Source organism: Platalea leucorodia (genome assembly GCF_965183815.1).
Source record: "Platalea leucorodia genome assembly, chromosome: W".
Classification (NCBI taxonomy): Eukaryota; Metazoa; Chordata; class Aves; order Pelecaniformes; family Threskiornithidae; genus Platalea; species Platalea leucorodia.
In genome coordinates, this window is record NC_138859.1 from 41470630 (window position 1) to 41497981 (window position 27352).

Here is a 27352-nt window from a genome sequence, read left to right on the forward strand (position 1 = left end):
TCTCTCCCACATCCCACTGTGGAGGGGGGAGGGTGAGCGAGCGGCTGTGTGGTGCTTAGTTGCCGACCGGGGTTAAACCACGACAATGTTATACAGTATCAACCCCTGAGGGATGTCACTGGAAATCAACCAATGGTTGGACTTTATACCACTAATCACCACCTTGTGAGCCTGACAGTCACTTGCTACAAAAGCCAGGGTCTAAATGAACACAGAGGATAGCCAATGACTAATGGACAGGGAGAATGACCACTGAAAGAATGGATATGGAGAGTGATCGACAAATTATGGATGGGAAGAATACTGTGTGACTAATGGACAGGGAGAATGGCCAATGAATAATGAACATGAAGAATAGATTCTGACATATAGGTAGGGTAATACCTCACAAACCTGAACAGTATGGAGAGCCTTTCAGTATAATTGCTATACCTGCAGATGTAGAGTAATGTGTCTAGAGCCTTTTCTTACCCCTATACCTTTTGCCAGCACTACGTACTGTTTAAATATTTTTAATTTAATTTAGAACTGGTGAAAGACCATGCAACTTCTGTGTATTGCAGAACTGGAATGCAAACCTTACAACTCTGTCCCCTCAGTGTGGCTCAGTTAAGTTCAGTAGAGTCAGGTGAGACAATTCTCTCTCTAGTAATTTCTTGGTCTTTTTGGCTGAAGTTGTTGGTTAGGAAGCTAGCCATGGCCCAGGTGGAGTTATTAAATTAATATTGGCTCAGACAAGGGTTGCTCTCTAATTTGATAGAGTCCTCTCCAAACAGCTGATAGATAGGAATTACTTTCTGCTGCTGCTACTCTAAGATTAGATGCAAATTTATGATATAGAAGAAAACAGTTCTCTATCCCTTTACTATGTTTGTCTTGGCTACAACTGTGCGAAACGCTGTACGTTTGTCACAGCTGCAAGTTTTTGGGTATATTTGTACAATAGTCAAATGTATGAATACAGCATGTGACAAAATGTTGAACTGGTCTCAAATCAACTTGGGTGTTTTAATGTGCTAGTAGTGGCTTTCCCCAGTAGATGTACAGGGAATCCTGGGACCAGAGGATATACTTCCACAAGTAGCTCCCATTCAATGGCTTCACTACTATTGATAGCCAAGCAAGTTAAACTGGAGCTAGATATGTCTACATTTGCTACAAGCACACCTCCAAGTGCGATGCAGGCAAGGGCCAAGAGCCCCAGACTTTTTCATCTTGACAAACTCACTTATGAGCCAGACCCCTTTACAGTTTTTACTAAAATGTGGCTCTGTAGATGTCCAATACATGGGAGTAGGAAAACTTTTATACTGACTGTACCCATTTTTATTAAAAAAAAGGGATTCTTTTCTGAAAATAATATGACTTAAATTCTTTTTATGTGTTTGTATACTTCATTTTCCCAAAGCCAGAACATGATCTCTCATAATTCCCCCATGATACATCAAAGAATACTGTAGGTTGGAAGGGACCTCTGGAGACAGATGTTGACCTGCTGGATGCACCTACTTCTAGCTATGCCTTCCCCCCCTCACTGGAAGGATCAAGGAGAACACCACATGAGCCCCATGCCTTTTGCCCTTGTCCCCAGAGCTCTGTAGACACTCTTGATACATTCAAGGTCATCCCTTGCAGTATCACTGCTGCCCACATGGATGAGCAGCAAGAGGTAATAGTCCAAGGGCTGGACAAGCCTCGGCAGTTTCTCTGCAGCATCCTGTATTTGATCCCCCATCAAGCAACTAATCTGAGACAGCATGTCTGATCAACAGGTAGGTCCTTCTCTCCCCTACAGAAGGGAATCTAGTCATTTTAGGTCCCTTCCAATTGGAATTTTACTATGATCCTATATTAAGGAAAGTCAAGTCCTGTTGTGTTCTCTTCCTCTCTGGAATGCCTGTGAAATACTTAACTGGGTTCAGTAGTCGAGAAATATATTTCGTTATCTGCAGTTTGCAGCTGAGACAGCTGCTGCCTTTGCAGATGTAGGGAAAACACGTAAGATATTTGTTATCACAAGGAGCTAGTGGCCTTGGACAAAGGTCTGGCAACATGTTTAGTGCTAGTTTGCTCTGTATAAGGAAGGGACATAAAAACAGCACATGATGGAATAAAAGTGGGGAAGCCCCTATCAGCTTGAGCCTCAGTACAGACAGGACTACGCAGCATGCTGTACACCAGAAGAGTGTATGCCATCTGATGCCATCACCTTGGGGCTCCTGGTATCAGAAGGGATGTAAGACACCATCTAATTCAATTACTATCATCAGTTCCATATAGCTTCTGGTTTTGTGTCAATAAACATCATCTTTTGTTCACATCCTGGATGTGGTGTGTTGTTTCCTTGAATCCTCGTTGTCTGCCCAATAGCTAGACAGAACAGCAGATAACCTGAGGATAAAGCACAAGTGTTCCAGACAGTAGTACTAGGGCCAATAAAGGAGCTTCCATCAGCTGATCTATTGCTCATTTTTTACTAATACTTATCCCACTGTATACTACAACAGACTTAGACTTCACTATATCATAATTAGAGCCTACAAGAAAAAATAGCTAGTGTTGCATAACAGCTAGTTTGCCTGTGTCAGCAACTGCGGGTAGGCTCTATGAGAACTAGTTATACAAACTCATTTACTTGGGTTAGTCAAACTATTATTCTAAAATGCATTCCAAACCCTGTGTGCGATCAGAGGAATGCAGCAGAGGGCCAAGTAAACAATAGAAGATCTGGCTCAAGGAGTATACAAATAATAGACTCCTGTAAAAACATGTGAAGCAAACATTTATACTGATAGTTGAGGTACAGACTCTCCCTTGAAATAGCTCAGCTACAGAGTACATGTTTATGGACAGAGCTGCTATAGAAGCAGCAAGTTTGAAAAGTTTGGTAGAAATTTTGGATTGCAGAGGCTCCGACACCGGGCTTGTTCTGGGAATTGGACCTAAGATTCTAAAACAGGAGGCTTTTAAAGATCTTCCTATTTCTCAGTACTTAAGTTGATAATTTCAGAAATCATTCACTTAATAAAAAGAGCTTTAGTTTAGCAGTGTATGAAATACCTGCCAAAACCTGACTTACAAATGCTTGGCTCTTGACTGTGATCAAGCTTTTTGTTGAAAGCAGTCTCTCATCCCACCCACTGTACCTGAAGGTCCTCTTTTGTTCTCTTCATCTAATACTTTTCACCTCATTACAGATCTAGCTTTAAAAAATTAGTTTTAAAAATTTAGTTAATTTAAACTAAAGAAGTCTTAAAAACGAAAAAGAAAGTTTCTCAGTGACCATACAACCCAAAGTTCATATGTAAGCAATTGTTAGTTATGGGGGGGGGGGGGGGGGGGGAGGAGGAACAACACACAAGATTTTTTTATGAAAGCAAAATGTAACATTTAAATCCTCTTCGAAGAGGTAGAGAGCCACTGTTTTAATTGACGCCATCCAGATCTGCAGTACTGATGTCATACCAATTTATTGCTATTAATGATAAAACCAGGTTTAAGAGCTATACCAGCAATATAGCAAGAGTGTAATTGTGATCTCCAATATTCATAGAATAAGACATACCCATATCTAATACCAATAGCAGATTCCACCAGAAATCTATCACTTATTGTAAACATTGTATTTGTGCAATTTCTTTTTCATACTTTAACTCCCAAAATCATGAAAGGCAAATTTAGTAGCATAAAACACATCCAGTTTCACTTTTGGCAATGAGAACCCCATTCTTCATAGACAACCAAAAACCTAGCAGCACATTTTCAAACATTATTACAAGTATTTCTGGATTACCCTCCCTCCAAATCCCCCCCCTCAAAGCACCAAAAATAAAGTGCAGTACCCATAAAAATGTGTCAATAAAATGGCCACATTCTTTTCTTTGTTATAAAAAAAAAAGTACTTTGCCTCAGTCTTAACAGTGCTATACTGTGTCCATCATTTTGGGTTCTTCATCTTTTTGTAGCATTGAGTTTAAATTGCAGACACTTCTGTTTATGCAACCTTGTGGATCATTTGCATTCTACAACAAATGAAGAATTGAAAGCTTAATCTCAATACATACATACACTTACAGAGAACTAAGTCAAGCTCTTTATTTTGTCTGTCTTAAGATGAGATAAGTTTGTAATAAAATATAATTTCTTAAACCCCCCCCCCCCCGACAGTATTATCATAATGTGAATGTCAAGAAGCTTCTTTAAATTTAGCTAGCATACTGTCACCTTATTGTGCATTTACTTAGGGTTCAGTTACCAGATCTTACCAAACAGGTACCTTGACCAAATTTATTTCTAAGTAAGTACTTTAAATTGTGTCTCCTTCCCCAACATCCAGCTTCTAAAAGCCCTTAAAATTTTCTCTTCAGCCCAAGATGTGATCATCACTAACACTGAAACCAAACACCCCAGTGTTCCAAGATAAAGATAAAAACAAGGGCAGAATATCATAACAGAGTGTAAATTTTCCTTAGACTTGACTACCTGTAGATTTCCATTAATGGGATTAGTCATTTTCAGTTGAAAACTCATTTCACCTCCTGTGATACAAAGTATATTTAATCTAGTACCTGAACAGGTTAATGATGCAATTTTCCATTTAGTACAATTATTCAAGGGCACTGAACTAATATATGCCTTTTGACACTATAAATTGTGAGAGCTCTGAGAAACAATCTCTCTTGAGTATTGATAATAGTGCACGTTAGAACCGACAGTGCTCCAAGTATAATGAGGCCTATTCCTAGATCTCAAAAAGTACATCTTCTCAAGAGTGTAGCAAAAATCTATTCCTAATAGAGTCGTTATATTCATGTCTGGAAATAAAAAGCCTACCTGTGACAAAGACTCCAGTCCTTCTACAATACCAGTATAGACACTGGGATTCTGTACTGATATAGCTTGAAAGCCTTGAGACTGTGAACAGATTCTCACTCTTGATTTGAATGCTTCAAGCTCAGTTTTAAAAGCTTCCAAATAGCCTTCTTCCTCTGCCTGTAAAGAGAAGAGTGAAATATTTTTCATCTCAGCCAGATTTACTTCTAGTTGTAAGCATACATACTGCTAAAAAGAAGTCCTGCAGTAACGCATATTATACTCATTGAAGGATAATGGTTCGGACAAGTCAATAACAATATTAGTACCAGTCAGCTTAAAATGAAGATTCAGGTATGCTGGGTTTTGTTTGTTTGTTTTAAAGAGAGACTTTAGCATTTGATGAGTATAGGAACTGAGTTATTCATTCATCTGAGAACATGTAAGAACAAAACAAACATAATTTTATCCCTTCCTTTATTCCATCTCAGAAACTAATATCCTTAAGAGAAAAGGTACTCATGGCAGCACTCAATTCAAAAGCAAAGCATGAATCAAAGTGGGTGTCAACTTAAGTCCTTAAGGCAGCATTAAGATCAGCATGACTTGATTCTTCAGTCTTGTATAACTTAATATAGAACCTGCATCAAACCGCAGCTTCAGTCTTCTCACATCTCTCTCCCCCTCTCCCTCTCTCAGCATTCCAGAGCTAACTATGAATGACTGAAGAGAAACAGACTCCAAATTGGGCCCTGCCATGAACTGCATAGAGAGGCATTATGATAAGCGAAATAGGACAGTCAGTCCTTAGACACATTCATGTTTGCCGCTGTAATTTAGGAGGTAGTTCACTATTCCACACTCCTGTAGTTCCCATGCTACGTTCTGCTTTCCCTTTGGCCTAACAAGAATCCATGGAACTTCCATTCTCAAGATCAGAATTACACAAAGCATTCATCCTAGAATGAACTGCCAACAAAACAACACTTCCCCATAAGCTTGATTCAGTCAGTAACATATTTAACCTCCAACTGTCAGGAAGAAAGCTCCTTCAGAACACTGATCCCTTGCAAGGGTATCAAGAGTTTCTCTCAGTGTTATACAAGTTCTGACTTACTTTGGCTTTTTGGAAAAATAGACGAAAACAGCCTCTTGGATCCACATTACAACTTCTGGCCATTTCTATAATAAACTGCATCACAACTGCTTGGTGTGCTATTTGTTCCATCAGAGCTCTTTTCTGAAAAGAGAAATTACATAATTACAGAAAATATCTTTAAAAGTATAACTCTATCTAAAATTCAGCAACATCTTTGCATTTGATTCCTAAAGAGAAAAGAACTGATGCTGACAGAAGCAAAGGGACTGTTAATTAGCTGAGACTAGATCTAATGTAGTAATGTGTTTTGGAGGCTTCCTTCAATAGGATAACATGGACATGGAAAGACAGGGAGAAAAGTAATTAAATGGCTCATCAATTTGGACAGCTTTTCTGTAGTGTAAGTGGGAAACTGCATACTTTTAAGCAGTTTAAAGGTCTTCCTAGTACCTGTTCAGCTTCTAGATGAAAACACCATAAGATGAGATATTTAGCTGTTTCTTCACATACGAGATATGGGTGGTCAGACAAAAATCTTTGACTGTCATCCCATCTGCCCAGCATACCTGATTAAAAAAAAACCAAAACCATGAATTAACACATTCAATATGGAGAAGTGCTTTAATGCAGTGAAGACGTTATTCAAATTTACATACTACTACAATTTCCTTCACACTTCATTGTTACCTCAGAAGAACAGCATGCAAATAAAACTGAACTCAATTTTTTTGTTGTTTTTAAAACACCTCCCAATGCTGAAAGAGCATTACCAATAAGATATGCTCAGACTGTAAAGATACTGAAATATAGTTAGCTGCTACTGTTAAGATCTTTTTTTATTGTATCTCTGGCAGTGTTAAAAACAGGTTAACTGTAAATGGTTTTCACACACTGTAACAAAGTAGTATCTATTTGTTAAGAATTTGATAGTATAGTATAACTAAGATGATGGATGGAGATTTACATTCAGTGATTTTGACAGAAAAGATCTTTAAGTGCTTGCAAGTAAGACAATTAGAAATGAAAGCATAATCATAGTCTAAAATGAATATGCTTCTGACATGGTTTGCTAGGTTTTAGGAAATACAAAGCTATTTTTATAACCAAGTTCAAGCATTAAGGTCAAAACAGGAGAGCCAACTCAGTGGTTGAAAGTTAACTAGAAGACTGAACTGTAGTAAGTAGCATGAAGCTACCTTCATGGAAAGAGCTGCAGGTTGAAAGTCAGAACTCAAAATTCAAGCAGAGAGAACACCTTCCCCCCCCCCATCCTTCATATGAGTTAATTACCCTAATATACATATTAGTGAGATTTTACTGCTTGCCAGTACTAGATACAATGTTTTACCCTTCTATCACTCATATAAATATATCATCTTTAAAAATAAAAGATCGGTTCCATCTCTACATAGTCTTAACAGCTGTTTTGCAGATATTTACCTTTTATCATTCATCCCCCTCATGGATTAACAGACAGCAAAACCCCAGCTATTTATAGGAGGCAGGTACAGATAATCCCAGGCACTTTTACATGCAGGAATTGCATCTCCATTAATGTCCCTATCATTTCCCATGGAACAGCAGAAAAAGTTGCTAGAATTTTAATTTTCATGACTTGAAAACCTTTTTTAGTTCTATGTTGACTCAAGAAGTTCTCACTGATCATAGGAACCAACAGGCTTCTGCGATTTACTGTTTCCTTTACTTTGAAATGGTTATTTGTTACGATGCCACATCTCCTGTCCTGAGAAACAAGAATCTAGATACTCTCCTTGCCAGATGTTTCATTTGTTAACATCCATTTTGTACAAAAACAACAACAACAACAATAATAATAATAATGAAAAAAAGAAACAGACCTACACAAATTCTACAGGAGGTTAAACTGCAAAATGTTGGAAGCAACATACTTACCAAAGTATCTAATCTTTTGTTCATGCTTCTGTATAAATGATTTCGATATATCTTCATCTTCTACTTCTTTTCTTTTATATTGACTAATAAAACTCTAAAGAGGAGAAAAAACTATCATAGAATCTCCACATATACCTTTTTGAACTATGGGATTATTTTAATTCATTACTATTTAAAGGGCAATGTTCTAGTTTTAAGCATAGCCCAGCAAACACGTATGTATACACTTAATGTACCCAAGAAGGTTATTTACCAAAACACAGCTCGTCTAATTAATAATAGGGTGAAAAATGCCTTATCATATTCTTCTTCTGAGCAATAATCTATCTCAAAGTTCTACGCACTAGTAGGAACTTACTGATCTATAAACAAAGAGAAACATCTACGCCATCTAGCCCTGATGAAGCTAACTCAGTGGAATTATGAAAAACGATGCATTAACGGTTCAGATTCAAGTTAAGTGCTGAAAACAAAACTGGCATTTACTATGAAGACAGTTTGTGCTAAAATAATCTGTATTAAGAAATTCATGTTATTAGAGGCAAACTGTGCATGTTTCAAATGTGAGAATTTGGCATAACAAAGAAGAAAACTTCATGTGAAGAACTATTGCTCATCCTTGTTTTTAGCAACAGTTGCTATAAGGGACAAATATAAGTTCTGATTCCGAATTAAAGGAGAAGTGTCATACACATTCGTGATATCAATGCAACATGTCCCCTTTAATAGGGCAAAATAAGAAAGAAAAACATTCAACACATTACAATAAACACTATACTAGATATAGAAAACACGCAAGATGAGAAATAAATGGAATAAAAAAGGCTTATAATTGTTTTCATACACATTTATACATGTCATACCTTATTAAATACCTCCTTACTAAAAGAATCTGTATTCCATAGATTCTGTCTTTCCCTCTGTATTAGCGCTGCTTCTTTTCTTCTCCATTCTTCCTCTCTCTGTCTCAGTTCTGAAGCTTCAGTCTGTGCTTTGGCATATTCCTGATCCGTGGATTCCGAATTATGCAGTGCTAAACTACCAAGTTTCTGCTGGGCTTCTGCTAGATTCCATTTGGATTCTACAGAGCTCTTCACAAACTCTTTTTGTTTTTGACAGATTAATTCAATCCCTTGACCATAGGTCTGTGTGGAAAACAAAACATGCTGTTCATGGAAGGAAAACTGATAGAATTTATGAAGCATATAGAAACAGGCTTTGACTCCCAAATAGAACACTGAGATGGAAGGCATCTTAAAAGCAATATTATATTCACAACGGTGACTAAACATGATACTGTGCAGCTAGATGATTTTTAAAGGAAACTTCTACTTCAGGCTTTCTAAACTTAATTGAAAGATATTTACAGAATCATGGATCAAGTATTGCCACCAGTAATGCAATCTCCAGACTGCATATCATAAAATTCTTTTGTAGATGAAAGGATTTTCCTCACTCCCCTCTGGCTATCTTTATTCTGCAAAATTAACAATAGCCAAAAATAGCAGAATACTTCTAAGACATACTTCTGAGAAGAAAGCATCTGCTTTATGATGTCAAATCATAACAATAGAGTAACTATTACTACCTACCTTCCAGCATGGATTAATATTACTGTGGTGGGTTGACCTTGGCTGGCTGCCAGGTGCCCACCAAGCCACTTTCTCACTACCCCTCCTCAGCAGGACAGGGGAAGAAAATAAGATGAAAAAAAGCTCATGGGTCGAGATAAAGACAGGAAGATCGCTCACCAATTACTGTCATGGGCAAAACAGACTCGAATTGGGGAAGATTAATTTCATTTATTGCAAATTAAAAATATAGTAGGATGGTGAGAAACAACCATGGCACTGGTGAGGCCGCACCTCGAGTACTGTGTTCAGTTTTGGGCCCCTCACTACAAGAAGGACATTGAGGTGCTGGAGCATGTCCAAAGAAGGGCAATGAAGCTGGTGAAGGGTCTAGAGAACAAGTCTTATGAGGAGCAGCTGAGGGAACTACCTGAAAGGAGGTTGTAGCGAGGTGGGGGTCGGTCTCTTCTCCCAAGTAACAAGCGATAGGACGAGAGGAAATGGCCTCAAGTTGCACCAGGGGAGGTTTAGATTGGATATTAGGAAAATGTCTTCACTGAAAGCGTTGTCAAGCATTGGAACAGGCTGCCCAGGGAAATGGTTGAGTCCCCATCCCTGGAGGTATTTAAAAGATGGGTAGATGTGGTGCTTAGAGACATGGTTTAGTGGTGGACTTGGCAGTGCTAGGTTAACGGTTGGATTCGATGATCTTAAAGGTCTTTTCCAACCTAAACGATTCTATGATTCTAAAGACAAAACTGAAAACACATTCCCCTCCCCCTTCCCAAGCTCAACTTCACTCCATTGTTCCCAACTCTTCTGTCTCCTCCTCCCTGTCCTAAGCGGCACTGGGGGGATGGGGAATGGGGGTTGCGGTCAGTTTGTAACAGTTCCTCTCTGGCGCTCCTTCCTCCTCACACTTTTCCCCTGCTCCAGTGTGGGGTCCTTCTCATGGACTGCATTTCTTCAAGAACTGCTACAGTATGGTTCTGTTCCACGGGGTACAGTCCTTCAGGAAAAGACTGCTCAAACGTGGGTCCCCCACAAGCCGCAGCTCCTGCCAGGACCCTGCTCCAGCACGGGCTCTCCACCAGCTGCAACTTCCTTCAGGGCAATCCACCTGCTCCAGTGCAGTGTCCTCCATAGGCTGCAGCGTGGATATCTGCTCCAGCACGGTCCTCTCCACAAGCTGCAGGGAATACCTGCTCTGGCATGTGGTCTTCTCCATGGGTTGCTGGGGGATAGCCTGCTTCACCATGGTCTTCTCCACAGGCTGCAGGGGAATCTCTGCTCTGGCGCATGGAGCAACTCCCCCTCTTCTTTCTTCTCTGACCTTGATGTCTTCAGGGTTGTTTCTCTCACATTTTTTCCTCACTCCTCTCTCTTACAACTGCTACACAGTATTTTTTTGCCCTTTCTTAAATATGTTTTCACAGAGGTGCCACCAGCTTCGCTGATTTGCTCAGCTTTGGCCTGCAGTGGGTCCGTTTTGGAGCTGACTGGAACTGGCTCTGTCCGACATGAGGGCAGCCCCTGGTCTCTTCTCACAGAGGCCACTCCTGCAGCACCCCTGCTACCAAAACCTTGCTATGTAAACCCAGTACAATTACTGAATGCATGTCCTAGGGCCAGCAGGACCAGGGAGGTGATAGTGCCCCTGTACTCGGCACTGGTGAGGCCGCACCTCGAGTACCGTGTTCAGTTTTGGGCCCCTCACTACACGAAGGACATCGAGGTGCTGGACCGCGTCCAAAAAAGGGCAACGAAGCTGGTGAAGGGTCTAGAGAACAAGTCCTATGAGGACCGGCTGAGGGAACAGGGGTTGTTTAGCCTGGAGAAGAGGAGGCTGAGGGGAGACCTTATTGCTCTCTACAACTACCTGAAAGGAGATTGTAGCGAGGTGGGGGTCGGTCTCTTCTCCCAAGTACCAAGCAATAGGACGAGAGGAAACAGCCTCAAGCTGCGCCAGGGGAAGTTTAGCTTGGATATTAGGAAAAACTTCTTCACCGAAAGGGTAGTCAGGCGTTGGAACAGGCTGCCCAGGGAAGTGGTTGAGTCTCCATCCCTGGAGGTATTTAAAAGATGGGTAGACGTGGTGCTCGAGGACATGGTTTAGTGGTGGACTTGGCAGTGCTAGGTTAACGGTTGGACTCAATGATCTTAAGGGTCTTTTCCAACCTTAACAATTCTATGATTCTATTCTATGATCTTAGCCTGAACTATCTGTGAAAGTGGAATTTAAGCTATGAAATAGTTGAGGCACAACATAAGCATCCCTTTCCTTCTACCAAATATATTGAGAGGGTCACTAACAGGTAGGAGACAGAAGTGATTTCTTAAACCACAGTATTTATATTGCCTACAGATGTACACTAGAAACTCAGCAATTTAAGAATTTTTTTCTTTCTCTAAACCATCTACAGGCTACAAAGAGGACGCGGGCTCTCTCTTCACAAGGAGCCACATGGACAAGACAAGGGGCAATGGGTACAAGTTACACTGGGAGAGGTTTCATCTCGATATAAGAAAGAAGTTTTTTACAGTGAGAACAATCAATCACTGGAACAACCTCCCCAGGGACATGGTAGAATCCCCATCACTGGAGGTTTTCAAGATGCGATTGGACAGGGTGCTAGATAATATCTAGGCTCCCTTTCCCACAATAGGTTGGTGTATTGGGTTTGCGTGGCAAGGTTTTGGTAGTGAGGGGGGCTACAGGGGTGGCTTCTGTGAGAAGCTACTAGAAGCTTCCCCCATGTCCGACAGAGCCAATGCCAGCCAGCTCCAAGACAGACCCGCTGCTGGCCAAGGCCGAGCCAATCAGCGATGGTGGTAGTGCCTCTGTGATAACATATTTAAGAAGGGGGAAAAAAAAACCTGCACAACAGCAGCCAGAGAGAGGAGTGAGAATATGTGAGAGGAACAACTCTGCAGACACCAAGGTCAGTGAAGAAGAAGGAGGGGGAGGGGGTGCTCCAGGCGCCAGAGCAGAGAATCCCCTGCAGCCCCTGGTGAGGCAGGCTGTCCCCCTGCAGCCCATGGAGGTTAACGGTGGAGCAGATATCCACCTGCAGCCTGTGGAGGACCCCATGCCAGAGCAGGTGGATGCCCGAAGGACGCTGTGACCCCGTGACCCCGTGGGAAGCCCGCACTGGAGCAGGCTCCCGGCAGGACCCGTGGACTCGTGGAGAGAGAGGAGCCCACGCTGGAGCAGGTTTGCTGGCAGGATTTGTGACCGCGTGGGGGACCCACGCTGGAGCAGTCCGTTCCTGAAGGACTGCACCCCATGGAAAGAACCCATGCTGGAGCAGTTCGTGAAGAACTGCAGCCTGTGGGAAGGATTCATGATGGAGAAGTTCGTGGAGGACTGTCTCCCGTGGGAGGGCCCCCACGCTGGAGCAGGGGAAGAGTGTGAGGAGTCCTCCCCCTGAGGAGGAAGGAGTGGCAGAGACAACGTTTGATGAGCTGACCGCAACTCCCATTCCCCGTCCCCCTGTGCCGCTTGGGGGGGAGGAGGCAGAGAAATCGGGAGTAAAGTTAAGCCCGGGAAGAAGGGAGGGGTGGGGGGAAGGTGTTTAAAGATTTAGTTTTTATTTTCTCATTGCCTTACTCTGATTTGATTGGTAATAAATTAAACTAATTTCCCCAAGTCGAGTCTGTTTTGCCCATGACGGTAATTGCTGAGTGATCTCTCCCTGTCCTCATCTCGACCCATGAGCCTTTCGTTATATTTTCTCTCCCCTGTCCAGCTGAGGAGAGGGAGTGATAGAGCGGCTTTGGTGGGCACCTGGCATCTAGCCAGGGTCAACCCATCACAGTTGGACCACATGATCTTTCGAGGTCCCTTCCAACCTGGGCTGTTCTATGATTCTGTGATCTGTCCTGCCCTCCCACCAGAAGTGAGAAATAAAATGTAAGTGTGTATTAGCTTCTCAGACTTCCAGTGCAATATTCTGAAGTTAGTGATGGTAATCATCTTTGGTAGAGGGATAGGAAGGACACTGTAAGTTGTGAGAGCTTATCTGGAGGAAACTTCAGTACAGATTAATCAAAGCTTTCATGCCAACTTTGTTTCAGAATCACAGCAAATCTCTTTTTAAAGAACAATTGACTACTTGCAATTTGGAAAAAAAATTACAACTTCTTATAAACAATGCAGTCTTCCTAATGACCTACTTATGGTATTTATAGCTATATAGAAAGAGGGACAACTATAGGCAATGTTCAAATGAGCGCTGGATGGATACTCCCAAGACTGGGAAAAAAGGAAGCTTCTGACTCCTGGCAATGTGAGAAAGGCTCTTTCTCTGCCCACAGATTTGAATTTACAGAATACATACAGTACCCTAGTAAGAGGTGAGAAGGAACAAACTGTGTTAAGGAAGGCTTCAGAACAGCTGAGCCTGAATAAAATGACAGATTTTATTTTATGACAGATTTTTATTTTAGAGACCTACAGAGGTCTCTAGTCCAATCTCCTGCTCAAAGCAGGGTCAGCTATGGGGTTAGACCAGGTTGTTCAGGACTTTATCCAGTCTGGTCTTGAAAACCTCCAAGGATGGGGACTGCACAACCTCTCTGGGCACCTTGATCCCATGCTTGACCATCCTGATAGTGGAAAAAGTTTCTCCTTCTATCCAGTCAGGGCGTCTCTTGTTTCCACTTATGCCTGTTGACTCCCATCCTCCCACCATGCACCACTGTGAATAGCCTGGCTCCACCTTCTTGATAGCCTCCTTGTAGGTACTGGAAGGCTACTGTTAGGTCCCCCCCAAAGCCTTCTCTTCTTCAGGCTGGAAAAGACCAGTTGACTCAGCCTCTCCTCATAGACCACGTGCTCCAAGCCCCTGATGATCTCAGTGGCCCTCCACTAGACGTGCTCCAGTTGATCAATGTTTTTCCTGTATTGTACGGGGCCCAAAACTGGACACATTATTCCAGATGTGGTCTAATGAGTACTAAGTAAAGGGGGATCATCACTTTCCTCGATCTAATGGCTATGCTACTGTTAATACAGCCCAGGATGCTGTTGGCAGCCTTTGCTGCCAGGGCACACTGCTGGCTCATGTTCAGCTTGCTGTCTATCAAGAGCTCCCATATCCTTTTCAGCAGAGCTGCTCCCCAGCCAGGCAGTCCCCAGCCTGTATCTTTGCAAGGGGTTCTTCCTTCCCAGGTGCAAGACTAGGTGCTTGTTCTTGTTGAATTATATGAGGTTCCCATGGGCCCATTCCTCCAGCCTGTCTAGGTCTCTCTGAATGGCAGCCCTGTCCTTAAGAGCATCACCTGCAAACTTGACAAGAGTGCACTCTGTTGCCACCTCCAGGTCATTGACAAAGATGTTCAACAGGACAGGTTCCAGGACAGACCCCTGCAGTACTCCGCTTGTCACTGTCCTCCAGCTAGAATATGACCTATCAACCACTATCCTTTGAGCTCAATCATCCAACTAGTTTTTCACCAATCTAGTTGTCCCCCCTTCCCCCCCCCCATCCAGACCATAACATACTAACTTGGATACAAGAATAGGGTGGGAGACAGTGTCAAAAACCTTGATGAAGTCAAGGTAAATGTCCACAACCATAACTATTTTAATCAAAGTAGGCAATCAGGTCGGTCAGGCATGATTTATCTTTGGTAAATCCATGATGACTGTTTCCAGTAGCCTTCTCCTTCATGTGCCCGGAACTGTTTTCCAAGAGGACTTGCTCCATGATTTTCTCAGGGACTGAAGTGAGGCTGACCAGTCTGTAGTTCCCCAGATTGTCCTTTTGGCCATTTTTGAAGATGGATGCAACATTTGCCTTCATCTAGTCATCAGGAACCTCCCCCTTTCCAATGACACAACCATGACTTTTCAGAGATGGTATGGAATGGCCTTACAAGGACATCAGCCAGCTCTCTCAGCACCCTTGGATGCATCCTGTCAGGTCTCATAGACTTGTATGGGTAGAGTTCTCACAAATAATCTCTGACTCGATCCTCATCCACTGCTGGTAGTTCTCCTCCTTGAACCCTTTCACTAAGCACAGAGGCCTGGGAGACCTTGCTAGTGAAGACGGATGCAAAGAAGGCACCGAGTGCCTCAACCTTATCTGTGTCCACTGTCACTAAATCATCCACCCTATTCAGCAACGGTCCCAGTTTTTCCTTGGTCAGCCTTTTACTACTATTGTAGCAGTAGCATAGAGAGTTTTGATAGAAAGGCTAAGATTAGCGTGAATAGAGAATGAATGGGAACCTCTGTGTGTGGAGACACCAGAAGGAACACGCAGCAGGACAGGGGCTCTCAGAATTGCATGTGTTAATGGCACCCAGATTAGCAGGTCATCAAGACCCCAGCACATCTACCAGCCATTACAGAAGACATCCGGATCTGGAAACGAAGAACAGTGAACAAATCCTGATGACTCATTGTGGTAGGCAGAAAAAATTCTGAGCTTAAATTGTGAATGCTGACAGGCCGCAGATAACTGTGTGGGGGTGAATGTCCAAAACTGAACTTTAGAACTCTCAGGCACAAGCCTGCCACTTGCTAGCTGCAACCAGTACAGGCTGGTTGTAAATTTTGATAACTAACACCTGGACTAAACAAAAGTGTCACGTCCTGAATCCTCCAATTCAGAGACAGAACCACCAATTAGGTAGGAGCCTGATCATGTGTTGTGCTTCTGCACATAGACTATTTAAATTGGGAAAACTGGGGGCTTGGGTTACCAAAAAGAAGAAGGGGGCCTGGACAGAAGAAGGTGAAGATCCTGGCTGGAGGAAAGATCCTGGAAGTGGGGGAGATCAGGGAGATGCGTGGAGACAAATGCAGGGGGACATGCAGGAACCTTGGCCTGCCTGAGACTGGTAACTGGGAGCAGCTGCACAGCACAAAACCAACATGACTTTCTGCTCAACCTTCCTGGACCAGCAGTGATCTTCCTGATGGGAAGGGAAGTAGAGACATAGTGAATGTACTGCTGGGGTGGGGGGGAGAGTGAGTGAGTGTGTAAGAGAACCAAGTAGGGTAAAAAGCTCTAATTTCGTTGTTTCTTAAATAAACCCCAGTATCCAGATCCATCACGGGGGTGGGATAGGGTGGAGACACTGATCACTGTCAGTTCCAAAAGGGTACAAAAAAGCATATCCAAAACCTGCACATGGTCACTAACCTAAGAATAACCCAGGATACACTAGAAGGACTTGACAGCTGGCGTCCCTTGTCCTCCATGTCATCATCTAACATCTGGCATCTTGCTGCCTGACTGCTGGATGGATGGCTTGAACATGCATAGCCCTGGTGCTGTCAGGGAGCAAGGAGGGCTAGCTGCTCCCTAAGGGATGGGGAGCAAGGAGCTAGGCATGATAACAAGGCCAGCAGGGTAGAGGCCTTGCCAGCCAGGGCCCAGTCCCACAATACCCAACCAAGGCAGACCCGAGAAGGGTAGCCAGGGTCAACCAAGAGTCTAGATCATCAGGCAAGTTCATGATGATGGGGCAGGTCTGAGGTGAAGCCAGGAAGTCAGTCCGCGGCTCAGGGTCCAGTTCAATGGGGGCCATATCCTGGCACAGCCATGGCTGTGGCTGAGCTGGAGGCAGGCACTTCTACAACGTAGCTCAGGCAGGGACAGAAGACCCACGGCTCATGGCTGAGCTTAAATGGAGCTCCTGGGCCCATGGGTAGGGGGTGTGGGTGGAGACCTCAGTTGAGGCTGGTCAGGGCCATTAAGTGCACTCAGGACCCTGACGGGTGCCTGACTGCTGGACAGACTTCTTGGGACACTTACTGTGCTGCTTGTGAGTATGAGACTGTGACTGACACCTGTTTTGCTTCAGTTTTTATTTTAAATAAAATCACCTTCCCCTCCTATAAGGTCTCACATTGCTATTTGCCACATTCTTGATACAATGTTGCTACGATATTTCCTACAGTAGAAGCTCTTCTTTTTGCCCTTGATGTCCTTTGCAAGTCTAAAGTTCAGGTGAGCGTTGGTGTATTGAGTTTACGTGGCAAGGTTTTGGTAGCGGGGGAGGGCTGCAGGAGTGGCCTCTGTGAGAAGAGACCAGGGGCTGCCCTCATATCAGACAGAGCCAGTTCCAGCCAGCTCCAAAACAGACCCACCGTTGGCCAAAGATGAGCCAATCAGTGCAGCTGGTGGTGCCTCTGTGAAAACATATTTCAGAAAGGGTAAAAAATGCTGCACAGCAGCTGTGAGAGAGGAGTGAGAAAAATGTGAGAGAAACAACCCTGAAGACATCAAGGTCAGAGAAGGAGGAGGAGGAGGAGGAGGAGGTGCTCCAGGCAGAGATTCCCCTGCAGCCCATGGAGAAGACCATGGTGAAGCAGGTTGTCCCCCTGCAGCCTATGGAGGACCACCTCAGAGCATATATCCACACTGCAGCCCGTGGAGGACCCCACGCCGGAGCAGATGCATGTGCCCTGAAGGAAGCTGCATCCTGTGGAGACCCCACGCCGGAGTAGGCTCCTGGCAGGAACTGCAGCCCATGGAGAGGAGCCCATGCAGGAGCAGGTTTTCTGGCAGGAACTGCAGCCTGTGGGGGACCCACGCTGGAGCAATCTGTTTCTGAAAGACTGCACCCTATGGAACGTAACCACACTGGAGTAGTTCTTGAAGATGGGGAGGAGGAGACAGAAGAGTCAGGAACAAAGGAATGAAGTTGACCTTGGGAAGAAGGGAGGGGGGTGTTTTCAGTTTTGTCTTTGCTTCGCACTATCCTACTCTATTTTTAATTGGCAATAAATTAAATTAATCTTCCCCAAGTCAAGTCTGTTTTGCCCATGATGGTAATTGGTGAGCAATCTTCCTGTCTTTATCTTGACCCACGAGCTTTTTTTCATCTTATTTTCTTCCCCTGTCCTGCTGAGGAGGGGTAGTGAGAGAGCAGCTCGGTGGGCACCTGGCAGCCAGCCAAGGTCAACCCACCACAGTCGGCTTTCCTGACTACATGCCCAGGCAATATTTCTTTAATCTACCTTTGTAGCTTGTCTCTCCTTGTGCATAAAGCCTTTTTGCATTCAACCGAGAGCTTATGGGTGAAGGTCAAAGGCAGCCTTGGCTGCAGTGATTATGAGATGGTGGAGTTCAGGATCCTGAGGGCAGGGAGGAGGGCAAAAAGCAAGATCACAGCCCTGGACTTCAGGAGAGCAGACTTTGGCCTCTTCAAAGATCTGCTTGGAAGAGTCCCATGTTCTCTGGCATTGTTACATACATAGGGCTATATAGCAGTCACTCATGCTAACATACGGGTTACTAGGCCTAATATGGCTGACGCGGCTTGCTCAAGATCACTAACTCCTCAAATACAATATCTTCTGCAAGACTCTCAATGCACCAAATAATTCTGAGTGGGCCAAATACTGTAGTTATTACACCTGATATGAGCAGCCATAAAGGTGACCTGGTCAGAAGGGGGAAATTACTGAACAGAAGAAATTGCCTGCCAGCCTGGGAACTGTGAGCCTGGGAACTAGGCCTGGGAACCCAAAGCATCCTTGAAGTACATCTGGGTACCTTGAAACCAGAGACATCCTGAGATACCATTGATAAGAGCATAAACATGGAACTGTAACAGCAATTTATTGTCTGAAAAGGTGAAAAATAGTCTGGAAAAAGGGAAAAACATCCTGAGGAAGTAGGAATCGGTAACTGCCATTGGCTGATCTAACTGCAAGAACAAGAAAACAGTCTGAAAAAATAAAAATTGGTCTGAAAGAACAGAAAACATCATCATCTATTGGCTGTTCCAGGTGAAAACCAGAAATTAACAGCATCTATTGGCTGTTCCAAAAAGTATGTCCCACGCCCTCTTAGGTCTCTGTGATATAAAAATGACTTAATTTTTATCCAAAATGGAGCTCCTCTCTCTGAGAACTTCCTGTGCTGCACGTACTTTCCCTTTTCCTAAACAGGTCGAGATCTCTGCATGAACTTTCTTTTTTATTTTATTGGTCCCCCTCTGGGCCCACTTCTGGGGGCAGTTCGGTTTGTTCTCCCACTTCTGGGATGGTTTGGCCCCTTCTGAGAACTGTCTAATTCACTTGATACCAGTATTATCCATGTAAGTAATCTATCATAAGTATATCTGCTTTTATATTGCTGATTGTCATGGTTTAACCACAGCCGGCAACTAAGCACCACACAGCCGCTCGCTCACTCCCTCTGGTGGGATGGGGGAGAGAACCGAAAGGGTAAAAGTGAGAAAACTCGTGGGTTGAGATAAAGACAGTTTAATAGGTACAGCAAAAGCCGTGCATGCAAGCAAAGCAAAACAAGGAATTCGTTTACTGCTTGCCATGGGCAGGCAGGTGTTCAGCCATCTCCAGGAAAGCAGGGCTCCATCACGCGTAACGGATACTTGGGAAGACAAACCCCATAACTCCGAACATCCCCCCGCTTCCTTCTTCTTCCCCCAGCTTTATATGCTGAGCATGATGTCATATGGTATGGAATAGCCCTTTGGCCAGTCTGGGTCAGCTGTCCTGGCTGTGCTCCCTCCCAGCTTCTTGTGCACCGGGCAGAGCATGAGAAGCTGAAAAGTCCTTGACTAGTGTAAACACTGCTTAGCAACAACCAAAACATCGTTGTGTTATCAACATTATTGTCATCCTAAATCCAAAACACAGCACTATACCAGCTACTAGGAAGAAAATTGACTCTGTCCCACCTGAAACCAGGATATTGGTAAGTTTGCTTCACTAAGGATAAGTTTGTAGTAACCTGTAATAGTATATACCTACTTGGTTGTTGCTGTTATTGGTTGCTGCTATAATATTGATTGTTGGTATTGTTGATTGCTGATAGTAATTTGTAATGGCTTGATATATATATATATATTCATTTTATTAGTCATAGGTATACTTGCTAGTGGTGATTTGTGCGGTATTTGTGGTAATCTGTAATAAAGTAGAGACATTTAGAGGATAAAAGCCTCTGTGTTCTTGTGTATTATGGAATCCTATGAACCCACAGTCGCGATCGCTACACACCCACAGGCTTTAGGTCGTGACAAAACCTCAAAGATCATAGAAGTACCCAAGGATGCATCAGTTCAAACAAGTGAACTGAGTACAATTGAGTTGCTTTGAAGTAGTTCTAGTAACTACAATTAACTGTAAAGTATTTTATTACTAGTAATAATAGTTTAGGCCTATCTCTTGCTGTGGGACTAGATGCATTTTTTCCTCCGGAGGGCTACTGAAGTCAGGAAAAACTATAATCAATCAAAAATTAATAAATACACACTTTTTCTGCAACCGACTTACCTTAGGGATTCGCTTTTGGTAGAATAGAATGAAGGTGGAATATGTGGAAACACAAATAAATACAGTCACTTTAGGATGTTGAAAAAAAATTTTTTCTGATCAGTTTATTTGGGTGGGATAAGTATCCACAAGCCTTTCTATGGTGATCTATTACTATTCTAATGTTACCCATGTTATTTACAAACCAGACCAGATTTAAAGATCCACTTTGAATAAAAGTTTGGATTTATATTGGGTGTATGTGGCAAGGTTTTGGTAGCCGGGTGGGGGACTGCAGGGGTGGCCTCTGTGAAAACATATTTAAGAAAGGACAAAACACTGCGCAGGCAGTGAGGACTGAGGGGAAAAAAAAAGCACGAGAAACAATTCTGCGAACACCAAAGTCAGAGAAGAAGGAGGGGGAGGAGGTGCTCCAGGTGCCAGAGCAGATATTCCCCTGCAGCGCATGGAAGAGATCACACTGGAGCAGATATCCACATTGAAGCCCACGGCGGTCCCCACATTGGAGCAGTTGGATATTTCCTGAAGGAAGCTGCAGCCCGTGGAGAGCCCACACAGGAGCAGGTTCTCCTTACAGGAACTGTAGCCCATGGGAACTCACGCTCAAACAGTGTTGTTTTTTTTTTTCTTGAGGGACTGCAGCCAGTGGAGAGGACCCATGCAGGTTTGTCCTGAAGGACTGCAGCTCATGGAGATGACCCACGCTGGAGCAGGGGAAACGCGTGAGGAGGAAGGAGCAGCAGAGAGGAACTGTTACGAATTGACCGTAACCCCCCCCTGCACTGCTCGGGGGGGGACGGACGGGGACAAAAGAGGCACAGTCGGGAATGAAGGAGCGAAGCTGAGACGGAAACAAGGGGGTGGGTGGGGGGAAGATGTTGTTTAACTTTTTGTCTTTGTTTCTCGCTACCCAAATCTATTTTAATTGGAAATAAGTTAAATTTATTTTCCACGAGTCAAGCCTGGTTTGCCTGTGACGCTAATTGGTAAGTGATCTCCCTGTCCTTATCTCAACCCATGAGCTTTTCCATCTTATTTTCTCCCCGTGTCCTGTTGAGAAGGGGGAGTGATAGATCGGCTTGGTGGGCACCTGGCGGCCAGCCAAGGTCAGCCCACCACACAGATCCAGCTGTGCATCATCCCTGGTTGGTTCATCTAGTACCTGTATCAAGAAGGCATACCTGATGCTCTCCAGAAATCTTCTGGAATTCACAGCACATTTTGGCTTATTCAGGAAATCGGAAAGTGGGATCCCATGGGCAGCGGCTCCAAAGGACAAAGGAGCTAAGGAAAGCTGTCAGGTCTTTAAGGACTAAAAGTACCTAACCAGGTACTAACCTGGTTGCCTAACCAGCATACTTGTGATGGAGCTTCACAGAATCATAGAATGGTTTGGGTTGGAAGGGACCTTTAAAGGTCATCTAGTCCAACCCCCTTGCCACGGGCAGGGACACCTTTCACTAGATCAGGTTGCTCAAAGCCCCATCCAACCTGACCTGGAACACTTCCAGGGATGGGGCATCCACAACTTCTCTGGGCAACCTGTTCCAGTGTTTCACCACCCTCATCGTAAAGAATTTCTTCCTTATGTCCAATATCTAAATCTACCCTCTTTCAGTTTAAAACCGTTGCCCCTTGTCCTGTCACTGCAGGCCCTGGTGAAAAGTCTCTCTCCATCTTTCTTAGAAGCCCCCTTTAAGTATTGAAAGGCCACAATAAGGTCTCCCCGCAGCCTTCTCTTCTCCAGGCTGAACAGCCCCAACTCTCTCCGCCTTTCCTCATAGGAGAGGTGTTCCAGCCCTCTGAATGCTTTCGTGGCCCTCCTCTGGACCCACTCTAACAGGTCCACGTCTGTCTTGTGCTGGGGAGCCCAGAGCTGAGCGCAGTACTCCAGGTGGGCTCTCACGAGAGCGGGGTAGAGGGGCAGAATCACCTCCCTCGACCTGCTGGCCACGCTTCTTCTGATGCAGCCCAGGATACAATTGGCTTTCTGGGCTGCAAGCGCACATTGCCGGCTCATGTCCGATTTTGTGTCCACCAGTATCCCCAAGTCCTTCTCTGCAGGGCTGCTCTCAATCCATTCGTCCCCCAGCCTGTATTGATGCTGGGGATTGCCCCGACCCAGGTGCAGGACCTTGCACTTGGCCTTGTTGAACTTCATGACGTTCGTATGGGCCTACTCCTCAAGCCTGTCCAGGTCCCTCTGGATGCCGTCCCTTCCCTCTAGGGAATCAACCGCACCACTCAGCTTGGTGTCATCCGCAAACTTGCTGAGGGTGCACTCGATCCCACTGTCTATGTCATTGATGAAGATATGAAATAGTATTGGTCCCACTACAGACCCTCGAGGGACACCACTTGCTACTGGTTTCCACTTGGACATTGAGCCGTTGACTGTAAACTCTTTGGATGCGGCCATCCAGCCAATTCCTTATCCACCTAACAGTCGATTCCTCAAACCCATATCTCTCCAATTTAGAGGTAAGAATGCTAGGGGGGGGACGGGGACGAACGTGTCAAAGACATTACAGGAATCCAGGTAGATGACATCCGTAGCTCTTCCCTTGTCTACTGATGCGGTCACTCCATCGTAGAAGGCCACTAGATTAGTCAGGCACGCTTCGCCCTTGCTGAAGCCATGTTTGCTGTCTCTAATCACCTCCCCGTCTTCCATATGCTTCGACATATCTTCTAGGAGGATCTGTTCCATGATCTTACCAGGCACAGAGGTAAGGCTGACTGGCTGGTAGTTCCCAGAGTCCTCCTTTTTGCCCTTTTTAAAAATGGGTGCAATGTTTCCCCTTTTCCAGTCACTGGGGACTTCGCCTCACTGCCACGACTTTTCAAATATGATGAAGAGTGGCTTGGCAACTACATCAGCCAATTCCCTCGGGACCCTGGGAAGCATCTCATTGGGTCCCATAGACTTACGTATGTTCAGGTACCTCAGGTGGTCCTCAAACCTGATCTTCCTCCTACGATGGGAGGGACTTCATTCCCCCAGTCCCTGTCCTGAGTTTCAGGGGCTTGAGAGACGTGGGAAGAGAGATTATTTCTTGCGTCCCTTTGTGTTGCTCTTCCAGCAGATGTCAGAGAGGTTTAAGTCCCCTATAAGAACCAGGATCTTTGATTCATTGTATTGGGTTTGCGTTGGCAAGGATTTGGCAGCGGGGGGGCTACAGGGGTGGCTTCTGTGAGAAGCTGCTAGAAGCTTCCCCCATGTCCGATAGAGCCAATGCCAGCCGGCTCCAAGACGGACCCGCCGCTGGCCAAGGCCGAGCCAATCAGCGACGGTGGTAGCACCTCTGTGATAACATATTTAAGAAGGGGAAAAAACTGCTGCACAACAGCAGCCAGAAGAGGGGAGTGAGAATATGTGAGAGGAACAACTCTGCAGACACCAAGGTCAGTGAAGAAGGAGGGGGAGGAGGTGCTCCAGGTGCCAGAGCAGAGATTCCCCTGCAGCCCCTGGTGAAGACTGTGGTGACGCAGGCTGTCCCCCTGCAGCCCGTGGAGGTTAACGGTGGAGCCGATATCCACCTGCAGCCTGTAGAGGACCCCACGTCAGAGCAGGTGGATGCGCCCAAAGGAGGCTGTGACCCCGTGGAGAGTCTGTGCTCGAGCAGGCTCCTGGCAGGGCCTGTGACCCCGTGGAGAGAGGAACCTACGCTGCAGCAGGTTTTCTGGCAGGACTTGGGACCCCGTGGGGGACCCACGCTGGAGCAGTCTCTTCCTGAAGGACTGCACCCCGTGGAAAAGGACCCACGCTGGAGAAGCCCATGGAGGACTGTCTCCTGTGGGAGGGACCCCACGCTGGAGCAGGGGAAGAGTATGAGGAGGAAGGAGAGGCAGAGACAACGTGTGATGAACTGACCGCAACCCCCCCATTTCCCGTCCCCTTGCGCCGCTCGAGGGGAGGAGGTAGAGAAATTGGGAGTGAAGTTGAGCCCAGGAAGAAGGGAGGGGTGAGGGGAAGGTGTTTTAAGATTTAGTTTTGATTTCTCATTACACTACTGTCGTGGTTTAACCCCAGCCAGCAACTAAGCACCACACAGACGCTCGCTCACTCCCTCCTGAGCCCCAAGTGGGATGGGGGAGAGAATCGGAAGGGTGAAAGGGAGAAAACTCGTAGGTTGAGATAAGAACAGTTTAAAACTTGAATAAAATAGAATAGTAGTAATAGTAGTAGTAATAGTAGTAGTAGTAATAATAATAATGCAATAATGATATACAAAGCAAGCGATACACTGTGCAATTGCTCACCACCCGCCGACGATGCCCAGCACGTCCCCGAGCAGCGATCGCTGCCCCCTGGCCAGCTCCCCCCCAGTTTATATACTGAGCATGACGTCACATGGTATGGAATAGCCCTTTGGCCAGTCTGGGTCAGCTGTCCTGGCTGTGCCCCCTCCCAGCTTCTTGTGCACCTGGCAGAGCATGGGAAGCTGAAAAGTCCTTGACTAGTGTAAGCACTGCTTAGCAACAACCAAAACATCGTTGTGTTATCAACATTATTGTCATCCTAAATCCAAAACACAGCACTATACCAGCTACTAGGAAGAAAATTGACTCTATCCCAGCTGAAACCAGGACAACTACTCTGATTTGATTGGCGATAAATTAAATTAATTTCCCCGCGTCGAGTCTGTTTTGCCCGTGATGGTAATTGGTGAGTGCTCTCTCCCTGTCCTCATCACGAACCTTTCGTTATATTTTCTCTCCCCTGTCCAGCTGAGGAGGGGGAGTGATAGAGCGGCTTGGTGGGTACCTGACATCCAGCCAAGGTTAACCCACCACATTCATACACTTCCTTGAGTTGTTTAAAGACACTTTCTCACTCTGATCAGGCGGTCTGTAACAATTTCCCAGCACGATGTCATCCTTTTTGGCATCTCAAGCTGTCAACTAGATTTTCATCCATCCCATAGAAGAGCTCCATACATCTGAGCTAATCCTTCGTAGACGGCAAGTCCTCCTCCACATTTGCCCTGCCAGCCTTTCCTGAAGAGCTTGTACCCATCCATTGCAGCACTCCAATTGTGCAAGCTGTTTCACCATGTCTCAGTTATTCCAACAATGATGTCACAGCTTCGTGACCCCATGCAGTACTCTAGTTCTAGGGCAGGTAAGCCCCCACCTAGTCGCTTGCTCACTCCTCCCCAGCAGAATGGGGGAGAGGATCAGAAGGGCAAAAGTGAGAGAAAAAAACCCCACACTTGTGGGTCGAGATAAAGACAGATTAATAAGTGAAGGGGAAAAAAAAAAAAAAAGAAAAAGAAACAAGTGATACAAAAGCAATCAGTCACCACCCAATGCCCATCCAGTCTCTGAGCAACAGCTACCTTGGAACACCCCCCACCCCCCCCAGTTTTATTGCTTGAGCATGACATCATATGGTATAGAATATCTCTTTGGTCCGTTCAGGTCAGCTGTCCCAGCTGTGCCCCCTCCCAACCTCTTGCCCACCCCTAGCCAACTCCCTGGGGTGGGCAGAGGGAGAAACAGAGAAGACCTTGATGCTATGCAAGCACTGTTCAGCAATAGCTAAAACATGGGTGTGTTATCAACGCTGTTTTGGTCACCAATCCAAAACACAGCACCATACGGGCTGCTGTGAAGAAAATTAACTCCATCCCAACCAGACCCAGTACACCCAAGCTGCATGCATTTCTGTACCTACACTTGAGGTGAGCCTCCTTCTGCCCTGTTTTAGCGTTCCCAAGGTCTTTCTTGTACCCATCACACTGCACCCTTTGCTTGCCAACCTGGTCCGCTACTTCCTCACTTGGCAGTGGGTCATCACCCCCTTGCCCCATCATTCACAATTTAAAGTTCTTCTCACCAGGTTGTCCAGACTGTTGGCAAAGATGCTCTTGCCCCACTTTCTCAGGTGGATCCCATCTTTCCCCAGCAGTCCTTGATCCTCAAAGAGGCTCCCATGGTTGTAAAAGCCAAATCTCTGTTGACTATACCAGCTGCACAAACAGGTGTTAATCCACAGGATCCATCCACTCTTCAGGACCTTCTCCTTCACTGGCAGGATGGAAGAGAAAACCACCTGGGCCCCCATGCCCTTGACCCTGGCCCCCAGAGCCATGTCGTCACTCTTGCTATGTTCCAGGTCTCCCCGGGAAGTATTATTGGTGCCCACGTGGATAAGCAACAGGGGATAATAGACTGCTGAGAGCCAAACAAGCCTTGGCAGTCTCTCCACAGTGTCCCAGATCCAAGTCTCTGGCAAGCAATGATGAACCTCCCCAGACAGCAGGTCAGGTTAGCAGATGGGGACCTCTGTCACTCACAGGAGGGAGTCTCTAACTACTGTCACCTGCTGCTTCCTCTTGGTGCCAATGCATGGTTAGAACTTGGCTGGCTCTGATATTTCTCCAGACATGGCTTGCTTTCCATCATCTCCTACCAGGGCACTGAACCTATTCTGCCATTGCAGATCTGCAGGTGGAGAAGGAGCCTTCCTCCTGTTGCCAGAAGTCATAGGCCTCCAGCCTTCTACACCATGGGAGTCTCCATTTGCCACTCAAACACAATCTCTGATTCCTCTGCCTTCTGGGCAGTTAGGGGTTCAGACTTTCATCTCTGCAAGATCTCTGTGAAGATCCTGTGTAGGGCCTTAAGGCGTCCCAGTCAAGTTATAGGTTTGGGATACGGTAACAGAAAGCAGACCAACAG

The 27352-nt window shown here is 45.2% G+C and overlaps 1 protein-coding gene across 1 annotated transcript; it reads right to left on the reverse strand.

Annotated features, from left to right (window-relative positions):
* Positions 1-3923: 3923 nt before the first annotated feature.
* LOC309601983 (hsp90 co-chaperone Cdc37-like 1) lies at positions 3924-26762 on the reverse strand (the record flags this gene model as incomplete). Its single annotated transcript, XM_082335244.1, has 9 exons — positions 3924-4022; positions 4834-4992; positions 5930-6052; positions 6362-6477; positions 7826-7919; positions 8689-8970; positions 21828-21931; positions 23195-23438; positions 26508-26762. 9 exons carry the CDS (start codon positions 26760-26762, stop codon positions 3924-3926), a joined length of 1476 nt encoding a protein of 491 aa, XP_082191370.1.
* Positions 26763-27352: the final 590 nt, after the last annotated feature.